The 24,205-nt window shown below is 45.3% G+C and overlaps 1 protein-coding gene across 2 annotated transcripts; it reads right to left on the bottom strand.

Annotated features, from left to right (window-relative positions):
• DHRS7B (dehydrogenase/reductase 7B) lies at nucleotides 1-23,626 on the bottom strand. 2 transcript variants are annotated; one of them, XM_077827921.1, is made up of 7 exons: nucleotides 23,496-23,626; nucleotides 13,811-13,986; nucleotides 9,784-9,899; nucleotides 7,917-8,127; nucleotides 6,788-6,880; nucleotides 4,935-5,087; nucleotides 1-1,636 (listed from the first exon to the last, which is right to left on the bottom strand). In XM_077827921.1, exons 1-7 carry the CDS (start codon nucleotides 23,513-23,515, stop codon nucleotides 1,431-1,433), a joined length of 975 nt encoding a protein of 324 aa, XP_077684047.1. In that variant the 5' UTR covers nucleotides 23,516-23,626; the 3' UTR covers nucleotides 1-1,430. The 2 variants fall into 2 exon arrangements, with proteins under 2 accessions (XP_077684047.1, XP_077684048.1); XM_077827922.1 differs by lacking the exon at nucleotides 23,496-23,626 and adding an exon at nucleotides 19,712-21,254.
• Nucleotides 23,627-24,205: the final 579 nt, after the last annotated feature.

Here is a 24,205-nt window from a genome sequence, read left to right as displayed (position 1 = left end):
TTGGAGGGACACGGAGTACAACTTTTATTCCCATTAGTTGTGGTGCACTTACAGGCAGGACGCACACAAGAGTGGTAAAGTGCGGAGAAATGGAGACTCAGAATAAGAACAGGATGTGGTCTTAACAGCTGAGTGCAGGGATTGGGTGTGGATGGATTTTACGCTGTTTCTGCTATCAGGGTCTTTTTTTTAAATAAGGAAGCTAAGAATGACTCAGCTCTGCTTCTGCCTGCCTTATCAAACAAGTGGAAAATTGAGCAACACTGCCACCCTGTAGGGTACAGATTCTAACCTGCCCACTAGTAATCAGTGTTCAGGAGAAGGGATGAGGGTCCTGCCTCCCTCTGTGAGGGAGACGCTCCACTAGGCACAGGGAAAATGGGAGGACGACAGATACAGTGTCCTCTCCCTGGAGCCTCAGTGCTGAAGTTGTTTAGCAGGATACTACTTCCACACTGTGTTTTGGAGTAATAGGTCCCAATTAATATATAATACCTGTTTTAAAGCCAAAACCATATGGGTCTGTCTCCATTAGCTGAACCTACAGGTTCACTTCCCACCCCTTGTCATCACGAGGCTTGTTGCCTGGCACCAAAGGGGTCACAGCTTATTCCTTGCTCTAGGCACGCAGCAGAACAACGCTGGGTGCGTTTTACAGTCCAAGGTTCACGTTGATGCTGCTGCCGCCACCACCACCTTTCACAGGTGTTCAGTGCTTACCTGGCAGCAACACGCACTGCAGCCAAACACAGCAGTGGAGGGCTTGTCTTCCTAGAGCTACTTTAGGAAAAAGCGAATACAAACGCTGATCTGAAGGTTAGGTGGCTTAATGGGTTACTCATGCTCCATCCAGTACAGATATCCATGGTGTCATCCCAGACTGGACCTGGACACTTTAAACTGTTTAAAAAGCAGCACTGAACTGTTAATTTTGGCTTAAATCAAGTGATGCTGTGTACTAGGGACACAGACCATTCCAACCCAAGGGATAACTTCTGGATCAGATTGGGGGCAGACTCTGCTCTGGAGAGCTCCTGGGTGAGGACTGAAGTTCACTGGAAGCACTGGGGGAGAAAGCTAACATCTATCTGCCTGTGCTTGGCTTTAGCCAGCACTGGCTCCTACTCAATGGAGAGCACTAAAACTCAAAATGAGGGTGGGGAGAGTGGGAAAGATTCTCCTCAGGTATTATCCCTTGCAGCTTCAGCCAGTTCACCTGTAGTAGAGGAAGCCTTCTCTAGGTGATGGTATGGCACTGTTTTCTGGCACCGTGGGCCTCCTGTGGTCTGCATGGAACTTCCAACTCTGCACTCAATGGTAAGATGGAACCTTTTAAATTTGTTTCTTGAAGTAACACATCCATAGACAAAGCCAAGATGCCTGAGTTCGTTTCCTTTCCCTAGTCAATGCCTGTGGGAGCTGAGGTCTGCCTAAGAGTCCTTTGCTTTCCTCTCCTTTCTTGCTCTAGATGCCATAAAGGTGAAGAAGAGTCTGGGGGACAGAGTTCGCAGGTAAACAGCCAGGGAAGGCAGTAAGCCAGCTACGAGCACCTCCTTCTTCTTCTGCCCCACTGCATTAAGAACCACCTGAGCCACCTCTGCAGCTGTTCTGCCTTCACTGGTGTTCTTGTCCGTAACTGTAAAGAGCAAAGGGAAATCAGCATGGACCGCAGCAGGTAAGCACTCGTTTCTGAAGGGTTATTTCCCCAGGAAAGCTCAGCGTTTTGTTGTCAGTGAGATTCTTGCTTTTAAACCAGTTTCAGGTGGCTTTGGTGGGAGTCCAAGTTTGGAGTGATGGCTGAGCTCGGGTCAGTAGAGGGGGTCCTCCCAGATCCCAGGCCATTGCTCCACCACTGAACCATGCGGTTCACCAGAGGCATTATTAGACATTTTAGTTCAGTTATGGATGGAGGCTCCAATGTTGAACACTCTCACAAGTTTCACTTGCTGTTACTTTACTGCGTAAATGCCAGGTGCATATTGACTGGCTGAAATGAGGGAGACGAGGATAATTTCCACATTCCCCAAAGCTCAGCTGGAGCTATAGTTCAATAATCTGAACTCATTTTCCTCCTTCCCTCTTAACTAACAGCCTCCTTTCTATTGGATAGTCTTTGTATCCCTGTAAGAAACAAAGACACCAGGTGGATGAGGTAATGTTTTTTTTTATCAATAGAAGTTGGTCCAATAAAAGATTACCTCATCCACCTTCTCTCTAATATCCTGGGACCAATATGGCTACAGCAACACTGTAAGAAATACGGTCAATTAAGCTTGTTTCAACAGGTGTGGCCTGCCACAGAATTGGCTTGTTAAAAATGCCTGCTCATATGTACCATTTAAAGCCCCTTGAGGTCCCTGTGTAACCCCAACATAGCAATTTCTTCTTTGTGAGAGATCTCAGCTTTTGTGCTACTCCTTGGAGACACCCCTACAGCCAGCATCAAAGCCATTCCCTGAGGAAAACCCCATTCCCCAAACTCCTGAGGCCGATGCAACCCTTTTGTAGAACTCTGCTAATGCAATCACTCTCTTGCCTGCAACACAGAGATCTGGCAAATTGCCAAGGTGGAGGCGTTGAGAGTAGTTTTGTTAGCAGAGACGCGATAGTGTTTCCTATGAGTACATAAGAATGGCCATACTGGGTCAGACCAAAGGTCCATCCAGCCCAGTATCCTGTCTACAGACAGTGGCCAATGCCAGGTGCCCCAGAGGCAGTGAACCTAACAGGTAATAATCAAGTGATCTCTCTCCTGCCATTCATCTCCACCCTCTGACAAACAGAGGCTAGGGACACCATTCCTTACCCATCCTGGCTAATAGCCATTAATAGACTTAACATCCATGAATTTATCCAGTTCTCTTTTAAACCCTGTTATAGTCCTAGCCTTCACAACCTCCTCAGGTAAGGAGTTCCACAGGTTGACTGTGCGCTGAGTGAAGAAGAACTTCCTTTTATCTGTTTTAAACCTGCTACCCATTAATTTCATTTGGTGGCCCCTAGTTTTTATTATGGGAACAAGTAAATAACTTTTCCTTATTCACTTTCTCCACACCACTCATGATTTTATATACCTCTATCATATCCCCCCTTAGTCTCCTCTTTTCCAAGCTGAAAAGTCCTAGCCTCTTTAATCTCTCCTCATATGGGACCCGTTCCAAACTCCTAATCATTTTAGTTGCCCTTTTCTGAACCTTTTCCAATGCCAGTATATCTTTTTTGAGATGAGGGGACCACATCTGTATGCAGTATTCAAGATGTGGGCGTACCATGGATTTATATAAGGGTAATAAGATATTCTCCGTCTTATTCTCTATCCCTTTTTAAATGATTCCTAACATCCCATTTGCTTTTTTGACTGCTGCTGCACACTGCGTGGACGTCTTCAGAGAAATATCCATGATGACTCCAAGATCTTTCTCCTGATTAGTTGTAGCTAAATTAGCCCCCATCATATTGTATATATAGTTGGGGTTATTTTTTCCAATGTGCATTACTTTACATTTATCCACATTAAATTTCATTTGCCATTTTGTTGCCCAATCACTTAATTTTGTGAGACCTTTCTGAAGTTCTTCACAGTCTGCTTTGATCTTAACTATCTCGAACAGTTTAGTAACATCTGCAAACTTGGCCACCTCACTGTTTACCCCTTTCTCCAGATCATTTATGAATAAGTTGAATAGAATTCGTCCTAGGACTGACCCTTGGGGAACACCACTAGTTACCCCTCTCCATTCTGAAAATTTACCATTTATTCCTACCCTTTGTTCCCTGTCTTTTACTCAATCCAAGAAAGGATCTTCCCTCTTATCCCATAACAACTTAATTTACGTAAGAGCCTGTGGTGAGGGACCTTGTCAAAGGCTTTCTGGAAATCTAAGTACAGTAATTCCTCACTTAACGTTGTAGTTATGTTCTTGAAAAATGCGACTTTAAATGAAACGATGTTAAGTGAATCCAATTTCCCCATAAGAATTAATGTAACTGGGGGGGGGGTTAGGTTCCAGGGAAATTTTTTTTTGCCAGACAAAAGGCATTATATACATTTTAAACAAGCAGTTTAATTACAGGTATATTATAAAGCAGGCAGCCAAACAACATAATAGTGGAGCATTGCACAACTTTAAATGAACACGTTCCCTAATTGATCAGCAACGTAACAACGAAACAACGTTAACCGGGACGACTAAGTGAGAAGTTACTGTACACTATGTCCACGGGATCCTCCTTGTCCACAAGTTTGTTGACCCCCTCAAAGAACTCTAATAAATTGGTAAAACATGATACCCTTTACAGAAACCATGTTGACTTTTGTGCAACAATTTATGTTCTTCTAAGCGTCTGACAATTTTATTGTTTCAACTAATTAGGCCGGTACTGTAATTGCCGTAATTAACTAATTACTTGTCTGTAATTGCCAGGATCACCTCTAGAGCCCTTCTTAAATATTGGCGTTACATTAGCTATCTTCCAGTCACTGGGTACAGTAGTTGATTTAAAGGACAGGTTACAAACCATAGTTAATAGTTCTGCAATTTCACATTTGAGTTCTTTCAGAACTCTTGGGTGAATGCCATCTGGTCCCGGTGACTTGTTACTGTTAAGTTTCTCAATTAATTCCAAAACCTCCTCTAGTGACACTTCAATCTGTGACAATTCCTCAAAATTTGTCACCTACAAAAGACGGCTCAGGTTTGGGAATCTCCCTAACATCCTCAGCTGTGAAGACTGAAGCAAATAATTCATTTAGTTTCTCTGTGATGACTTATCATCTTTAAGTGCTCCTTTTGAATCTCGATCATCCAGGGGCCCCACTGGTTGTTTAGCAGGCTTCCTGCTTCTGATGTACTTAAACATTTTGTTATTACCTTTTGAGTTTTTGGCTCTTATTTTAATTTTCACATTTAATTTGGCAGAAGGCCAATCCTCACCTCCATAGCGAGATCCATCTGCAGTTACAGCATTGACAGACAGGTTTGTCTGAATATAGCCAGGGCTCACAACAGTCACATCGATTTCATACTGTTCCATCTCCGCTCGCAGGCAGTCAAAAAAGGCCTGGGTGGCATGTTTGGACGCTGCATCTGCAAAACACAACTTGGGCGTGCAGTCAGACGGGGGAGGAGCAGGGTTCAGGCAAATTTTTTCACCTGCAACCCCTTTGTCACTAGAGCACAGCACCATTTAACATAACACTGCAACACTATATTGCTTCGTTACAAGAAGCGAAGAACAGCAACTCTTAATGGAAGTTAGAGGCATTTTCAAAAGGCAAAATGTCATTACCCAAATTGGAAGCTGGCTAGGATACAGGGCTTAATATCGGACGTGGGCTGAAGGCCCTAGAACAATCAATACTGCCTCTCACATTTGATAAGAGAGCTGGAGTTCAGCATAGAAGAGCAATTGAGGAAATACATGGTTGAGGCAGAGCAGGAATATAATTCCCAATAGCAGGACAGCAGGGCCTGATATGACAAGGCATAGAGCAGGCTCAGGGAGTGGCTTCTTTCAAATACATATACTTAATTAAAAACCTGATCATACAACTAGGTGGGAGCAAAGACAAGTCATACAACCTAGGGCAGGATTTATTCACCTTTTTTTCCATGCATCCCCCTCCCCTCAATTGAGCTACTGCCCAAAGTCTCTCTTCCCAGTCCAATAGGAACACTCTAATTCTCCCCGATCATGGAGTCTGCAAGACTAGATAATTGGAATCTCTTTTCTTCCCTACTCCAACCCACATTCAGGCTCTCATTAAGTCCTGTCACTTATGTGGTCTCTAAAATCCATATTCTCTTCATTCACCCCAGCTTCCAAAAACTGGGTCCAGGCCTGGAGCATATTTTATCAACTACTTCAGCTTATCTTGTTCTCCCCCAACCTAATTCTATTCTATTCTGTTATCTTCTTCTGCTGCTGCTCTGAACACATCACAACCCCTTCTTGAAACCCTTCACTGGCTTCCCCTCTCCTTCTATATCAAGTTCAAGCTCCTCCCCTACCAGACTCTTTACAGTTCCACTCGTTTCATCGTACAACCCGTCTGTGCATTCCTCCTTATTTGCGGTTCCCTCTTATCTCTCAGCTTTGTATTTTCTTTCCATCCTGCAGTCTATGCTTGAAATGGTCTCCAATTTCCCATGTTTCAAGCACTCTCCCTCTCTCCTTTTAAATCTCTATTTTCTTGAGGTCTCCTACACTAATTTTTTCACAGATGGCTCGTCTTGAGTCTGAATTATTACCCTTATATGTCCAAATTCGACTGCAGGCTCTTCATGCCAAAGACCTTATCTGCTTATGGATTTGATAAAAATACTGTGCTCTTTAAGTAACAGGATTCGCTTGTACATTCCCAGGATCCTTACACCCAGGGAGAACTGTCACGCAGCAGCCAGGAAAAGAGCATGGATAAACGGCAATACCATTATGGAGCTAAATCCTAGTAACTAAAGTTTGCAGGGGCTCTCAGACATTAGCATGGATCGATGCCATGAAGCTGTCAGGGAAGGAAGGAGAGTCTAGCCTGCCCTCCCATGAGAATTTTAGACCAGCACTTCAGTCTATGAAGATTTTAAGACTTATGATCAAGGCTCCCCTCCCTTGAACACTTCTGACCACTGTCAGAGGGTTGAGCCACACTGAGAATGTTCCACAGCTCTTGCATTCCATGCATAGTGCCTCCTCCAAGGACGGGAGCAGTGGAAATAGTATCCAAATATTCAGCCCTCCACTCAAGTGCCCTGGACTCCTATTCCCCGTCCTGCGTACAGCTACTTACATGCTGATCTGAAAGGAATGCTTATTTTGCCTTGAACACTGCTGATCACCACAATGTGGCCTTGTTGTCTTTTGATCATGGAGGGCAGAAGAGCTAGAGAGAGAGATTAATAATTGCTGTTACTGCTAACCAGAATCAGTGTTTATAAGAGCCATGTCACTATGACACCTGGGGTCATCTAAGGTCTGCTGATCCAATTTAGGAGCAGGGCCAGGGGACACTGGTTAACAAGATGCTCACGTTAAAGTGAAAGCCCCTTGTTAGGCCCCAGATTAAGCAATGCCAAGAAGGTCCATTCTCTCCTTGTTCTTCTCCCCCAACCCCAATCTTCCAGCTCCACTTGAGACTGCAATACCAGAGGCACCCTCCATTATGAACTATTCTACACACTCCTAATGACTCATGAACCACCCTCCTTGGGGTCAAAAGGGTTGCGTGCACCATGATTGTCATTTTAAACCTGAACACTAACTGCAGCTTCAGCTGGGATTCTAGTTAAGCCAAAGCACCTAAGCACAGTTCACAGAAGACCGGCTCTGCTGAGCCCATCTAAACTCTGGGCAATTTTAGGCAGGACTGGATGGTTTACATTCTACAGCAAAAATGGCAGGGAGCAACAGAAATGTTACAAAAGGAGGAGAGGCAAATTACTTCTGTGTAGAGTAAGATATGCTATCAATAAAGGTGTCTGTCTTTTTCTAACCCTCTATGGCTTGGCAGAAGGAAATGCCTCTCGGAAGTGATAAAGAGTGCTTTTGCTCTTGGTTTCAATATTTCTAAACTCGTGTCAGGTACCTACTTCCCAGACGGATCCCAGTTTTGCTGTCTATATAGAAACTTTTCCAAACCAGACAAACACAATAGGGCTGTCACCAGGGATACACAAATAATATGGATACGCAACAATTACGGAAGAAACTATTTTAGTGCAAGGGCCTCTGAGAATTGAGAGAGCAAAGAGTTCAGGAGGTCTTTTCTGAAGAATCATATTAGGATTAAGAATGGGGTGGCAATGTAAAGCAGAGAGCAATGGGTAGGCAATTAGAACAAGGGGCAGAGGTAATCCTGATCTGAAGAGCTAAGAAACAGCCCCACTTGAATGCATGAGGAAGGGAGAAATAGCATGTACCTTTTGTGAATGCTATAGGACCAAAGTAGTTGGTTTCCATCACTTTTTTGTCCACATCCATCCCCGTGTCCAATATCGTTCCTCGGTAACTGATCCCTGCATTGTTGATCAGTATGTCCACATGACCCACACACTTCAGGATCTCTTCAGCAGCACTTACTACCATTTTAGTATCAGAGAGGTCAAAGATCACAGTGAAAGGTTTGTGTATCTGTGAACAAACTACATGTTAGCAAAAGGCTTCTTCTGGGCTCCTGGACATTCTGCCCATTCATTCCCATTTCTTAGGGAGAAGGTGCAAAGAAGAGGAATGTACCTTCAAAGCTGAGAAGGCAGGATCACCCAATCTTTGTCCGATCATAGGCTGCAGTGGCTACTTGGAAGGAGCCCACAATCATCAATAGAGGAAAATTTCCATTTCCTTTGGTATGGACTCAAGAAACCACAGGTTCCAGCATGCAATGTTCCATCTTAATCTGAAGAACCGTATGCTGGGACCATGTCAATCTCAGATCACACTTCCATAGCATCGAGCAGTGATACTTTAGACTGAGGCTTGGTAAATGAAACAATGAATTCACACTACTGTGACTCTTTTGGGTAATGCTGATCCTGAAACACTGAGGTCTGAGTATTACTGGTAGAGAGGGTAGCTGCCCCTGGCCACATCTTAGAACTCTATGATCCTCACAACTGGGCCACCTCTTGATCTTCCCAGCACTGGAAGTAACAAGGGAAATGAAATGGAGTGGTGTGGAGATCAATTTTCTTCTACTTGTTATATCCTGTCAGACTTCCGTAGGACAGTCCCTATCGGGAAGAGTCCACTCTTCTTCCCTACCCACATCCTCCTAGCAGTCCCATCCTCAAACTACTGGGGATCTGAGCCGCAGTAGACTGGTAACACTTTAAAACATGGATCACCCTTCTGCATTAGGGAAGGGTTTGTGGCAATGTGAAGGGTGGAAGTAGCAGAGACAAAGAGCTATTTAATGAGGAAACAGAAATGGCATTATTATCTGGCCCAAGAGCACAGCAGAAAATTCTTGTGTTGTTAGAGTTGTGGAAGTAAATGCCAGAGTGCATGGAGGTACCATACACACATCCCTCCAGTTTGTTCTGTTCTGTTTGGGAGGGATGCGTTGTTAGGACAGAGAGAGATACAACTAAGGGCCTCAGTTCTATGTTGCTCCTTTTCTGCACCTGGTGCAGGAACAAGGTGAGAGGATCAAAAGGCAGCTTTAAATCACCTTTGCACCTCCCTACGGCAGCTCTAAGTTGTGTCAACATGTAACAGCCCTCTGTGGGCCAATAAATCAGTACAGAATAGCTGGAGTGCACTGCGCTTTGGTCTGCTCCCAACACCAGGCAGGCAGGCAGTGAGCAAGTGCAATCCCCCTGGAATCTCTCTTGCTCCTGTGTGTTACTGCTTTGTTAGATAAAATAAGTCGGATATGGTCAAAGAGTCCCAACCCGTTCTGTTATCCTGGGATTGTACCTGCACCACTAAGAACTTCAGTGGCCAGATGCTATTCTTTTATCCAACCAATTTCATAGGGAGAGATCAAAAACAAAATTAAAATCAGTTAAGTTACTCTGCCCGGGGTACAGGTCTATACCCTGCATGCACACACTTGGTTTGTTAAATCATGCATCATTTTTAAGCTGGTTGACTCATGAACATTTTCTGCAAGACAGGACACATCACTAGATTATACTCCCATACATGCAGCATAAACTGCTGATAATTGCAGGATTGCAACTTTCTCATTCAACACAGCCAACAAGAAATTCTGCATATCCTGTAATGGAATGAACAGCAAACCCAGCACCAGGATGTAACAGCCCATTCTCTCCCTACACTTACATTCTTTGCGTGATTTGCCTTGGCAGAGAGCTCCTGCACCAGGTCCTGCAGTCTCTCACCATTTCTGCCACAGAGCACCAGTCTGGAACCAGCTGCATGGAAAGCTTTTGCACATTCTTTGGAGGAAGGGGGTAAAAGAAGAGCAGACGTTTTAATGCCGGAAACGGATTTTGTATCTATTTTATAGCTGGAGACATGCACTAAAGATCCCATTAGTATGGGCTGGAGATGGCCATGTTGATCACGTGACCAAATCATCTCACAAACCCGCCAACAGAATCTTAAACCCATAGCAAGACACATTTTATTTATACCACATTTCTAATAGAAAAGCTTTTTATTTTTACAGTAGTATCTTAATTTTTCATCTTTTGTCTGAAAAGCCAGGCTGCCTCAGAAGCATGAGTCCCAGCAGAAAGGCCTTGGAGTAAGAGAGAAACTCTGTCTTTTAGAAACACTTAACAATGGTTAGGCAGTTGGCCTGTTCTGACCACTGCTCATAACTATGTTACTGTCCCCTTATGTTCCCCATGTCCACCTGTTGTCCCTAGTCTTAAAACAAAGTAAAATCTTTTGGGCAAGGACCATCTTTTTGTTGTGCATATACAGTGCCTAGCACACCGGGGCCTTAGCCTCTAGATGCCAGTGCAATGGAAATCATTGCCTCGAAAAAGGATCTAAACTAGTTTTTCTGTAAATCAAAGTTGTAGTTTAAGGTCCAGTATTTTAACATTCCTGGACTAGAAACAAATGCCTTATGCCATTGGAAGGTGGAGAGAGATGGGGAGGAGGGACATAACAAATGGACACACTGCCTCTTCAGGCATCTGAAACATCAGGGGCCTTGGAAAATCATTCCTAGCCAAATGCACTAGGGTCATAAATAATGGCAGCTTCATTCTCTATGAAGGGAGACTACAGCCTGGCATTGCAGTGAGATAACTAGGTCCCTACCAAATTCACGGCAGGGATGTAAATATTGTTTAAAAAAAAGTTAACCGTTTAAATTATTAAAATTATATTGTTTAACTGATTAACTGCTGGGGCCACCAGCTGGTCAGCACAGCTGTGGTTAATGGTTAGGACAGTTAACCGGTAAGACTAATGCTTACTGACTAACAGTTTACTATTTTACATCCCTAATTCACAGTCCATTTTGGTCAATTTCACAGTAATAGGATTTTTAAAATAAATTTCATTATTTCAGCTATTTAAATCTGAAATTTCAGGGTACTGTAATTTAGGGGTCCTAACCCATAAAGGAGTTGTGGGGGGGGCAGGGGGGTGTCGAAGGTTATTGTAGGGAGGGTTGCGGTACTTCTACCCTTACCTCTGAACTGCTGCTGGCTGCGGCGCTGCCTTCAGAGCTGGGAAGCTGGAGAGCGGCAGCTGCGGGCTGGGAGCCCAGCTCTGAAGGCAGAGCCACCGCCAGCAGCAGCAGCGCAGAAGTAAGATGGCCTGGTATAGTATTGCCATCCTTACTTCTGCACTGCTGTTTGCGGGACACTGCCTTCAGAGCTGAGTGCCCCACTAACAGCTGCCTCTGTCCAGCCACCCAGCTCTGAAGGCAATGCAGAAGTAAGGGTGACAATAACCCTGTGAACCCCTCCGCAACTCCCTTTTGGGTTGGGATGCCCAATTTGAGAAATGCTGGTCTCCCCTGTAAAATCTGTATAATATAGGGTAAGAGCACCCAAGACCAGATTTCACAGTCTGTGACATGTTTTTCATGGCCATGAATTTGGTAGGGCCCTAATGATAACTCTTATCCACCCAGCTACTATTATTCTAATCCTTAAGAAAAGGCAACAAAAAATAACGTGATGTTATCCCTCTCTCAGGGCTATTTATTTCTGGTGTAATTCTTAACTACTAGGGCAGCTTTATGTTCTTCCACGCCCTTTGATCATGACCTAATGAAATAAGTCCCTTATTCATTACACTGGACTGCTTTGTGATGACATCTAAGGGTGCGGAACAATACATAGCCAAGGGTAATTAGATGTGTCAATGTATAAATAGCCCTGAGAAAAAAGATGGCATAAGCTCTTCTTGGCATTTTAATGCAGCAGAGCCTATAAGAGAGGAAAACTGATTGCATAATGGGTGGAACTAAAATTTGAAAAGGGGGTAAGAACTTTGGGCTTGGAGCACTGTTCCCTCCAAGCTGTGTGTGTGTGTGTGTGTGTGCACATGCACACACAGATCCTAAACCCCGCACACACGGTGAAACACCATGCACACAAAAATTTGCACAGAAGAAATTTTTTGCACACATGGCATGTCAAAAATTAGAGGGAACATTGGCTGGGAGGATCCCTTCTTGCTCCTTAGTTGAAAAAGCAACAAGTAGGAAAGCGACTCCCAATAAATGTATGGCATTTAAATTGTAATACGCTACTTGGACTTCAAAGGTCTCTCCCAGGACACTGGTTCTGTCTCTCTTCCAAACATGAAACATGATACTCCTCCCTGCCTCCTGCCTCCTCACACTTGCAGGTCTTCAGTTCTGACTGTCTGAGATGGGCATCCAGTATATTCTGACCATTTTGCTAGTGAGGTTGCTGCTCCTCAAGGACAAATCCACACAAAAAGGTAGTACACACACAAGCTGTACAAGTGGCAATGAGAAGTCACAAGACAGCAGAAAGGACACTGTAAGCCCAAGAAGCTTTTTTAAGGCAAATTCTGGGAAGAAGAATTATAGAGCACATCCACCCAGGCAGCTCATAAGTCTCTCACTGACAAAAGCTACCAGATCACATACTTAATGGCTGTTTACATGAACCACCTTTGCATTTCTTAAAGTTCTTGGCTCCCACTGACAGTGGTGGGGTGGAGTGTTTGAACTTAAAATTTGCCCACTTGGAATTTGCACCCAAGGAGAGAGAAGCATGCATAGAATCATGCCCCATAACTGTGGACAGGAACAGACTGCGGAAAATATAATCTGGAAGTACAAGAGGAGACGAGTCCAGACCACCAGCTCCAGAAGGTCTTTTAGAAATGGTCTGTGTCACAGTTCCTGAGTAACTGCACCTTTAAGCCCTTCGTGTCCTCCTTGAGGGCATCCCACTTAGGTCTCAGGCTTCTAGGGAGTCCCACAACTCTCTGAATTCTCTGGCAATTCTCTGAAATCCTTTCAGCAGGTCTGACTTTAGTTCAGTGCCTGCAGTCCTGTTCTCTCAGTGACAATGACAGGGTTAACCAGGGACTAGCCAGCTTTCATAAAGCAAAGTATTTATTCAAACAACGGCATTTCAGAGAAGACAAATCTTAAAACAATGAACAACTCCTGTACACACTTCTATCTTACCAAGAGTCACCCATCTACCTTACAGAGACCCTCGCAAGTTTTAAAGGATGCCAGGTCCTTTTGCAGGGCCTGTCCCTCACAGTCCCATGTAAGTTCTTGGATCAGATCTGAGTGGCCGTTCTCTCCCCATCAAACCAGTCTATGCAATGTGAGGCTTCTCCAGACTTATTACCAACCTAGAGGTGTGCATTAAATTGCCCCCTCCTCCAATGATTTTAGTTCCTGTTTAAAACTCCTATAACTTTCCCATGGAGCCAGAATACAACCCCAGCCCGTACAAATACATCTAGCATTTATAAAGTTGACATAAGAGTCTTTGAATTTTCCATGTATCTGTAGGATCTGTCAGTCTGCTCTCCTGGCTTTCCCAGTATGTTAGGTGGGCAAAGACCCCTGACAGCATAGGGTGTCTGCTACCAGTCATTCACTTCAATGAGCTCTCAAGTTTATAAAAACAAACAATAGGCGCCTTACTAGTAAGTGCCGAGGTATGGTATCCTACATGGAAGCGTATAGTTTGGGCGGCTGTGATTGGTTTGGATGTATGGCTATTCCCATTACCTCTCCAAGGTGCAAAGGCACAGAAACATTCTGCTCCGTGCTGTTACATGTTCACAAGGGTGTGGCTCTGAACAAACAATTCCTCTTCAGACCCCTCTGCGCCCCAGACTCCCATCCTCCTGCCACCTTGCAGTGCACTTGGAGACCCACCTTTCCCCAGGCCAGATGTAGCTCCTGTGATCACCACTACTGCATCCTGGAGGTAGGCTCGCATCCTCATTCGCTGCAGCAGCCTGAAGAGGGCGAAGAGCCCCACGCTTCCGAGAAGCAGTGGGACAATGGCTGTGAAGGTGAGATCCATGAGCTTCCCTTTGTGAATGTTCTTCCTAGAGCAACAAAATGAAAGCAAACAAGCACTTCACAGCTAGAAAAGCTAGGAAGAGCTTGAAATCTGTTGGTGTCCCTTTTCCCCTTTAGGATGTTGACCAGAGTAAGAAGCTAACATACACGTACCCACTCTCTGCCCCCTACCCTGGCCCCTTTCCAGCACACAGGACCCAGTTTTCATGTGGACACATTCAGGAAAATGTCAAAATCCTGCACAAAATTGGTAGTATCATGTAAATGCCCATTTTAGATACTTAAATGCCCATTTGAGCATCACACAAGGACATTTGGTTTTGGGCATCTTAAGGTTCCTTGCTACACGGTTAGGCTCAGAAACTCCATTTCCAACAGCCTCTTTTTCTCTCATTGTACATTTCTGTTCACTCTCTGCATTTGTTTTCTTGTGCACGTAGCAGTTGGACGACATGCTCCTTGGGGCTAGGAAGTGTCTGCACATCTGTGGTGCTATAAAAACATCTTAGATTTTCCTATAGCATTTATCACCACAGTCTCGAAATGCTGACTATAACAGACAAGTACCTATGCATTATTCCAGGTGGATATAAACCAGTCCACCTTGTGGGGTGGGAAGGCTCCTGAGCCCAGAAGTCTATGCAGCAGCCCCGCAGCCTGAGCCCCATGAGCCTGAGTTGGCTGGCATGGGCCAGCCACAGGTTTTTCTTTAATGTGTAGACATACACACAGAGAACAAGAGGAAGCTATGCTCTAGAGTCTGAGTGCAAAACTGGGAAGCAAGAGCCCTGGCACTGACCCTTGTTTTTGGAACAAGTTATGGCAAGGTAGATGTTCAACTCCCATTTAGGCATCTAAGCTGTTTTCACTGGGAATTGGCCATTTAATTGAGGTGCCTATAAGGGAGCTGAGCTATTCTGAAAATCTGGCCCTTTACCTCCGTTTCCCCATATGTACAGTGGGGCTAGAATACCTTTTAACCAGTTTTACAATGACTGTGCTAACCACCCTGTTCAACAGCATATGGACAATTCCCGTGTGTTAGCTATAGCAATTCTGCAGAGTCCAAGTTCACACTGATTAGAATTACCTACTGCACCAGACTGTTGTGGGGATCAGTCATCTGGTTTACTGACCACAAAAATAAGCTGCTTTTTAATTTCATTGAGCATCCCCTTGTTTTTACATTCTGAAAGAGCATAAATGAGTGCCTGACTCACCTTTTCTGTACACCACACTTTTTTTATTCTTGTCTATCATATCACTTCTTATTCATCTCCTTTCTAAACTAGAATCTGGAAGCCTTTCTGTACCTCTAATAATTTTTGTTGCCTTTTTTCTACTATTTCCATATTTATGAATGGGGAAACTGGACAAGTCACCTAATCTCCACCTCAAGATCACAGTGAAGCAGCTGCACAACCAGCAGCAGGACTTTGATTTTACAACTTCCAGTCTAGTGTTCCAATCGCTGGATAACTCTCCCTCCCACACAGGGCAGAGAGAGGGGAAAATAAAAGAGGAAGAAAGAACTGGTGAAATAGGGGGGATATGAATGATCAGAGATACCTACCTGAATAGGAATGCTTGACAGCCACTGAGAGACTCCGAGGATGGAATTGGAATGGAATTCTATAAAGAATCCCAGGACAAAAGAAGCCCCAACTCAGTCAGGCTTGAAACCTCAGGACAGAGATCAGGGTTGATCTTAATGTAGAGGTATAAGCATAGGAAAGAATTGCTAAAGTACCTCAGACCTAGATTGCTAAGCTCTGCTCCATTTTCAGGATCAACTTACACGTAAAAAAAAAACCCCAATCATTTCTTTGAATTGTAAAACTGAAGACGCTTAATATAGAAGTCATTGAAACAGTAAATATGGCAAAGGAATGCCAAGACGTCATGTTTACATAGGCTTTTGTTTATGCTCACAAACACACTTTAGCCCTTTCTTTGTTGCATTATGTACCAAGTACATCCCATCTGCAGTGCTGGAACACTTCAGCACTTTGGAAAGCATCACTATGGCATAAGAGTTGCAGCAGTGGCCAAGGGTGAAACCATTAATCAGACAAGAGGATGAAAAAACATAACATGGATACCAGCAACTATCCCCGTTCCTCACAGTCACATGTCTTGGGGTAAAAAGGCTTTGCGGAAGAAGGTGACTTGTGTATACGTGGCTCCCTATCGGCTGGTGAAAGCTCCCAGCGATCTGCTGTTTTCTTCACTTGTGGTTTTTGAGAATCCAATTAAAGCAAAAGGTAGCACCCATAGAAAATGGATAAGAAGTAAAAAACTACAAACCATCTTGTAAACATCCGCGCCCAAGGAACAACCGTCTTGGATTCCATGGTCAACAGAGAAAATACCTTAGTCCACTCTGGGTCTCTTGGTGCTGGAGGACAGTTTGCCCCAAGTAAACACGGCACCAGGTAGCTGTATTCCATTCCGTTCTACAGTCTATTTTTCTATGGGGAGAGCAAAGGTCCTGCATTCAATCAAGATCATCATCAGGGACCAACACCGCCAGTGGAATTTAAAACCATTAAGGAATTGCCCAGTAGCCCAGGAAATGAATTATGAAAATAAGGACAGAATGCATGGCCTGATGGCTCCACCATTCAGCACATTTTAAGACTGATTCAAGGAGGGAGCTACTCTCCTGGCCATATGGGGTTGGAAACTCCAGGGAGGGTTTCGCTCACTAGTCATAGCTTGAATAGAAAACCCTATCCTACCTTGCTTTCTGGTCTATATATGGAATGGCATGTACTGTGGAATGGCATGTACTGTGGAGTATCCGAGGGAACCTGGACCCTGCTTGATAGTTCCTAAATGCATAAAAGGGATGGATAGAAGTAGCTCCTAATAGCTGCAAGTTAGACTAACTTCCTGATAGAAAGGGTTTCAGTGGTTCATGAAAGGCAAGAATACCTCTCACCTTGGGCACTACTGCAGCTCGCATTAAAGTCCACAGAATTCCCTTTTAATAGGTGATAGATCTAGCCCTTAGTTTTTGTGTCCAGTCTCCCAGCAATGACCTGCTGTGAGAGTTTAGGTACAGCTAGCGTGGAGGCAGACCCAACCTGGAATGGATGGCCACAGAAACCAAGGAATTCAGTACAGGGTGTGCTCTCATTTATTAAGCAGGGTACTATCAGTTTCAGTCATCTTTGCTGACACAACAGGGTATCAGAATGTGCCCTGACCATTTTTCTTGAGATTTACTTGGTGGAGGGGGTTTGAAGGAATGAGTAGTTGTGAACTGGGGAAGGAATACAGGCCAGGAATCAACAAGGATTTTATCCACAGCACAAAATTAATACTCAAAAGGTTATGGAAAGAAGGTCAGAAGGCCTAAAACCTGATGAAATTTCAGAGTAACTAAAAGGGATCTCAGGAAGAGATACAAGGAGGCAGCCCATATATCAACCCTGCTGGTTAATTTAAGACGTAATGGGCACTCCCCAGACTTCCAGCTTCAAAGTTCAAGATTCCACCATCATCATTCCAAGACTTGGATCCACTACCTTTTCCTGACAGCTAGAAGGAAGGTTTAAGATGACACCAAATTATCTGGAAAAGAGGGGACTCCAAGCTCATAACTGTCGCAAATCACTGATCATATCTCTCACGATCCCCAAAAGCACAGAAGAACATACAGATTGTGGGGGAAGAGAAAGGACCTTGAACAGGAGGGCAAATAAAAACTGTAATGAATATAAACAAATACAAATTATTGGGAACTTGTCAAAAAGACTAAATAGTATAAAACAGATCACATCCACACATGCAAATAATTTTTCCCCTCAAAACAAACCAAACGAAAGGTAATAGAAGCCTGTAGAAGTCAGAAGGAGTGAAAGGGCTTGCCTATCAAGTACAAGAGATCATGAAAGCAACAGAGACAAGTTAAAGTACCAAGGGGCTCTGTGAAAAACTGCAAAACTAAGACAGTTATACAGTGAAGAACTGTCTCTCATAATACCTATTCTCCTGTAACTCCAGCCTCCTAGAATCACGTTGTCCTTTACATGACAAATGGTAGCAACTGTGAGGGTATTTTTAGAAAGCAAAGGGTCTCATTTAAAAAATAAAACAAAAAGAGAGAAGAGCCCCTATGTAGGGGACTGACTGTGCTGGAAGAAGTGCAGCCCTGTCCTGTGAGAGCTACTGTCTTTGGTCTGAAGAAAGTACAATCTCCTACCTTTGAAAAGAGCTTCCTTGCCAGCAGTGGCTCTCTGGGATAGTGTCTCCCTCTGGTCTGGTGACACGGGGCAGACAGATCTAAACTGGGAAGTGGCAGGGGGCCAAGCAGCCACTCTCGCTCCAACACTGGCAGGAAATTGCCAAGAACAGCCTCTAGCAACAGACCTCAGGAACACTGTCTGTGACCTTGGAGATGTGAGGGTCATTTAGATCCCGCTGCTTATATAGATATAGAGAAGAATGAGGAAAAAAAAAAAACAAAAATAACCTTTGAAGAGAGAGCAGCTTAATTTTTTAAGCTGGTGCTGATGGGGCTGAAGAGAACATCTACCAGGAAGAATAATGAATTTTATGTACTTTGCAGGGGCAAGGAAAGACTCATGGACCAGCTGAGATCTCTGCAGAGTGGGAGCATGCTCCAAATGTAGCTCAACTCTCCAGTGGAGTAGAGACCCTGAAACTGGATCACACTACATTCGAAAACCAAAAACAAACCCCTCCTTCCTCTCCATCCTTGAGATGTCCCAGTATCTTAAGTGCTTGGCCCAGGGCTGTTTATGTTTCATATCAGTTAATCTCTTTATTGAGCCAACCACTTTGGAGAGGAATTTAAATCACACCTAAGACTTTAAAAAACTGCTGAAGAAACATCACCTATTAAACTTTTATAATGATCTCATGAAAAGTGAACAGCAATTTTTACTTGGTAACAAACTCAGAATTTCCATGTGACCACATGAGAGTTCTCTGCAAATGACAGACTGAGGCTCAAAGACTAATTCAGAATTTGATAAGAAGAACATAGGTGTAACGTGAAGTGATTAAATCTATGTTTAGCAACGGGGCTTGGCCTCCCCAGCCTGCCCCTTGGTGGGCGAAGCCAGGACACTCACGCCCACCTTGCCAGAAGCAGAGGGGCAGGGCAGGAAGAATAAAAGGCAGGCCCTGCAGCTCAGTTGGGCTGGAGCTGTGGAGGAGACAGATGACTCCTGCTGAAGACTGAACCCAATGGAGACCTCTACAGCAACGAGGACCCAGAAGAGCTGCGATTAGCAGTGTACCTCGGGGATTGGAGGAGAACTCCAAACAACAGGTATACCATGAGGGAAGCATAGGAAGTAGCCCAGGGACACCAGATGATAGTCCGGTTGCGTTGTTGCCTGAATCCAGGTCAGTGTTTGAGTTGGATCGCCACTGACCATGTGGTGGAAACCACTACCACTGTTAGGACCCTGGACTGGGACCTGGTGCAGTAGGGTGGGCCTGGGTCCCCCTACGCCCTGCTGCCAACCCCACCTCTGGGGTGGCACCCTCCCCACCTGAGGCCAACAGACTAGTGTTTGTCTGCTGTCTGGCAGAGCCAGGATGTCAGACTGTTTGGTGCTGAGGGCCTGAGCCCCTGGACTCTCTGGAGCTTGGCCCTGCCTAGGGGGCAAGGGCCTTGGGGCTGATCTACATTACGGGGGGGGTCAATCTAAGTTACACAACTTCAGCTACGTGAATAATGTAGCTGAAGTCGACATACTTAGATCTACTTACCGCGGTGTGTCAACAGGAGACGCTCTCCCGTCGATTCCACTTGCACTTCTCGTTGGGGTAGAGTACCAGAGTCGATGCTAGAGCGATCAGCAGTCGATTTATCGCGTCTATACTAGACATGATAAATTGACACCCCCCACCACTGGATTGATCGCTGCCGGTCAATCCGGCCGGTAGTATAGACAAGCCCTTAGAAACTACTATTTCCCCAGTAACCCTTGCCTTGCTAGGGACCCGAGAGTGAGGGGGCGTGGGCTCCCTCTGAGACTGACAGGGAGGGATGGCCATGCACTCCTACACATGTGAACAATTAAGTTACCTAAAAACAGTAGTTTACACTTACATAACACCATTTGTTCCAAAGGACTCTATGAACTGAAAATAATGTGAACATTTGTCAGAGACAATCAGCCATCACTAAAACTTCAAAGGTGGCACTCAGTGGCCATTCCACAGAATTCACCAACATGACACAGAAATTGAAAACTTCTGTATCCAACTGAAAAGGCAGAGGGAATTTAGGGAGAAAGAATGCAATAACCCAAGTTGGAATTTGGCCAGGATGTCATGGTTAACTCTCATCTTAAGTGATCGCTCTCCTTACAGTGTGTATGATAACACCCATTTTTTTCATGTTCTGTGTGTATATAAATCTCCTCGCTGTATTTTTCACTGAATGCATCCGATGAAGTGAGCTGTAGCTCACGAAAGCTTATGCTCAAATAAATTGGTTAGTCTCTAAGGTGCCACAAGTACTCCTTTTCTTTTTGCGAATACAGACTAACACGGCTGCTACTCTGAAACATGGTTAACTCTCTTACTCTTACAAAAAGTGCCATGGATGCTCTAAGAGCCACAAGTGGTAAGGATCTTGGGTTTGAATTTTGTTGTACATAGTGGAACACAATAGAAAGCAATAAATCAGTAGTTTGGGGCTTTTTGTTTTTAAATGGACATAGTTGTATTAATTTTAGTTTGAGGCTTGAGTTTTTGCACCTTTATTTCTACAAGCTGCTCATCTTGTAGACATTACTACAAACCATATCTTAAGTCAAACAAACACCTGTATTTCAATAGGAAGTTTCACGGTATTGTGTATGATTTGACATGTGGTCATTATACAATACAGTGATCTCCTTGTGAGACAGGAAAAAAAATGAATGTTTTCAGCACTTGACATGACTGCCAGATTGGGAGTTTAGGACAGATCATTCCCATCTCAGCAACCTTTTTTAAGCCCCCTTCACTTGATCATTCAACTTTATTTCTAAATCCCCCTTTCTAAGCCCTCTGCTGAGGTGCTTGGGGTACTGCACGAGCTAAAACACCGACAAATACAGAAAAAAAAAAAGATTCAAAAGCCAAGAAGAATATCTTGCTAAAAATTATTCTGTCAGACCAAACACCATCTGAAACATTTTGGGGAAATTAACCTATCTCCAACTTCACCCTCCTCCCCTGTTTTCTTTAAGTTATAATTAGTGAGTATAACAGCAGTGAAAGGTACTAGCTTGAGAGCCCTGCACTTATCTTTATTCACAGACTCAGGGCTAGTCTATGCTGGCAGCGCTTTAACGTGGCTTGTGTAGTTGCAAGACAGCGCTGGGAGAGAGGCTTCCAGTACTCTAAAAAGACCACCTCCCCGAGGGGCGTCGCTCCCAGCGCTGGTGCACTGTGTACACTGGCACTTGACAGTGCTGAAACTTTCTGTGCTCAGGGGAGTGTTTTTTCACACCCCTGAGCGAGAGAGTTGCAGTGCTGTAAAGTGCCAATGTAGACAAGCCCTAAGATACAGTATGCACAGCAGTGAAGCAATTTCCTTCCCTCCTCACACACTGTCTTACCAGTCTTCCTGACCTCTACGGACTACATCTATAGGTAGTTCAAGTTTGTACAACTCATTCTGTTCATAGCCTCTTTGCTGACACTACCAACAAAGGTGCCAGCTGTGATTTTTCTAATGTTGACAGGTATCCACTAGGACCTACACAAAGACCAGGCCTACACTAGAAAAGGTGTTCCAGTATAGCTTTACTGGTAAACCATACTAGTGTAGACACAGCTTTCACTGTCAAAAGAGTGCTTTTACTGCAAAGCTTAGTTTATTCCCCAAATTAAATAAACTATATCAGCAAAAGCATTTTTGTGTTGGCATAACTGCTTTTACACTAAGAATTTTGCCAGCATACAATGTCAAAAAACCCCAAATGCAAATAGCCACCCCCTCAAACTAATATTTCTATACTGGCAAAAGTTTCTCATGTAGACCTGATTGAGATGCAGCTCTATTTCATATAGGCCATTGAACAGCCATCAGACAGCAATGACTTTTGGTCACTACTACTGTCTTGGGATGGATTTGAATGTGTAACCTAGAGTTCAAAATGTTCCTTATCCCATTACCCAAGACTATAAATTATTAACAGCTGTCTGTTCATACTAATTTGACTTTGTACCCTCCTGTAGCTAAAGAACTGGTTACCACACACAAATTCTTCATATCATAGATTGCAGTTACATCTCAGGATTACAGGTTTCAGAGTAGCAGCCGTGTTAGTCTGTATCCGCAAAAAGAACAGGAGTACTTGTGGCACTTTAGAGACTAACAAATTTATTAGAGCATAAGCTTTCAATACCTTACTATATGTTCCATTCTATGCATCCGATGAAGTGGGCTGTAGCCCATGAAAGCTTATGCTCTAATAAATTTGCTTATCTCAGAATTAAGTTTTTCAAATTTTACACTTAGTTACAGAACTAGCCCCCTTAATTGACATAACTAAATTTAACTTGGCAAAGAAAAGCCAACAAAACTGGAGAGATCAACCTCCATTCTCCAGTGGTGCCTCTGCAACTCACTAGTCTTCATGCCCAGTCTCCCTTTCAGGTTCCAGACAACAGACTTAACCAGTCCCTTAGCCTACTTTTAATCTGACAGCAGAAGTTGTTCTGCATCAGCTCTGCTAATGTCAAGCAGACCAGGGTTCCTCGCGGGAGAGCCACATGATGTTTGCCAGACCAAGAAGCTGCTTTTGCAGCACAGCTGCAGGCGCCTCTCATTTCTGGGGCTACTTTCCCTGGAATGTCTCCGTTCCCCGCCCCTTCTGGCAATCTCTCAGTTCCTATGACCAACAAGTGTGCAGGGAAGAGAAGTAGCACCTAGGCGTTACACCCGAAGGGCTTGGCTGCAGGGAGAAGCTACTGCAAAAAAAAAAAAAAAAACAAGCAAACAAATACACAGAAACTCGGGTTTGACTGTAAAGAACCATCTACTCCACAATAGCGACTCCAGGCTGTTCCCCAGGGCCGACAAGCCCCAAGTTGCAAGGAGGACCACAGCTGGTAGCTCCCTGGAGAAGATCGCGTCTCCCTCTGCCCAACGTCCTAGGGGTGGCCAGGCTGCAGCTGCAGCGTCGTGAACCTCGGCAGGGGCCTTTTACGAGCCCCCCCGAGATGGGGCTGCTGGAGGGAGACAGGCGCCTACAGGTAACGGGAACCAGCACATCAGCAAGGACCCCGCCCCGTTGCTCGTCCCCAACTCCCCGCCTTGCACGAGGAGTCTCAGCCGGGCTCGCTGCGCCCCGCCAGGCCAGCCGCTCTCCAGAGCCAGGCCCCCACGCGGGTCCGGGCCGCCTCGCCCCAGGCTGCGCCGCTTCGCTCCGTAGCCTTGGCGCAGCCCGGTCCCCCCACGGAGCCCTACGTGGCCGCGAGACCGGGGCCAGCCCCGCGGCCCCCACCTTGCCCTGCGGGGGCGGGACCCCTCGCCCGCTACTTCCTACCCTACCTGGCGATCCCGGTCACCATGGCCACACCGGGAAGTGGCCGGCATTCGCCGGCCGACCAATGAACGCACTCCCCGCCCCCTCGCGTCACCAGGAGCGAGGCGGTTCCTTCGCTGGGGGAGAGGCGGATGTTGCCTGCTTCGGCCCGGAGCGGATGATTGAAGGAACGGACCAGCGGGTTCCACCGCACTTACTGTCCGGCCGGGAAACATAGGCTCTTTCATGGGGTTCCGCTAGGCAGAGAAAGACACTCCCCCGCCCCGTGTGCGGGAAAAGATGGGCCCTTTGCCTCGCTGGGGTCCCAAAACTCGGCGGCTGCTCGTACATGACCTAGGCCCAGGGCGGGGCCTGTGTCAGTGCTACAAGGCGGGAGGCTTGAAAATCTCCGGGAAACGTGTTCTGGGATTTCCAGGGCAACCCCTGGTACCTCCGGGGGGTTCCCTCCCAGCGCTGCGAGCTGCAGCCTCCGCCGAGCCCGCCCGGCCTGCGGTTCCTTTTCCTCCTGCTGCTGCCCCTCTGCGGCAGGGCGGAGCGGGCAGCTAGGGGCCCCTTGGGCCCTCCCGGCGCGAAAAGCGACAGAGCCAGCAATGGAGCCAAGGCTCCAGAAAGAGTAGTGGCGCCTCCCCTAATGGAGGGAGGGAAATAATGGGGCACGTGGGGAGAGAGGAGAGAGAAGGGGGAGAAAGACAGCAGTGACTTCAGAGGAGGAGTA

Source organism: Eretmochelys imbricata, chromosome 10 (genome assembly GCF_965152235.1).
Source record: "Eretmochelys imbricata isolate rEreImb1 chromosome 10, rEreImb1.hap1, whole genome shotgun sequence".
In the NCBI taxonomy this organism is placed as follows: domain Eukaryota; kingdom Metazoa; phylum Chordata; order Testudines; family Cheloniidae; genus Eretmochelys; species Eretmochelys imbricata.
The sequence above is the reverse complement of the archived record's forward strand: the minus strand, read 5'-3'. Positions and strand labels throughout refer to the sequence as shown.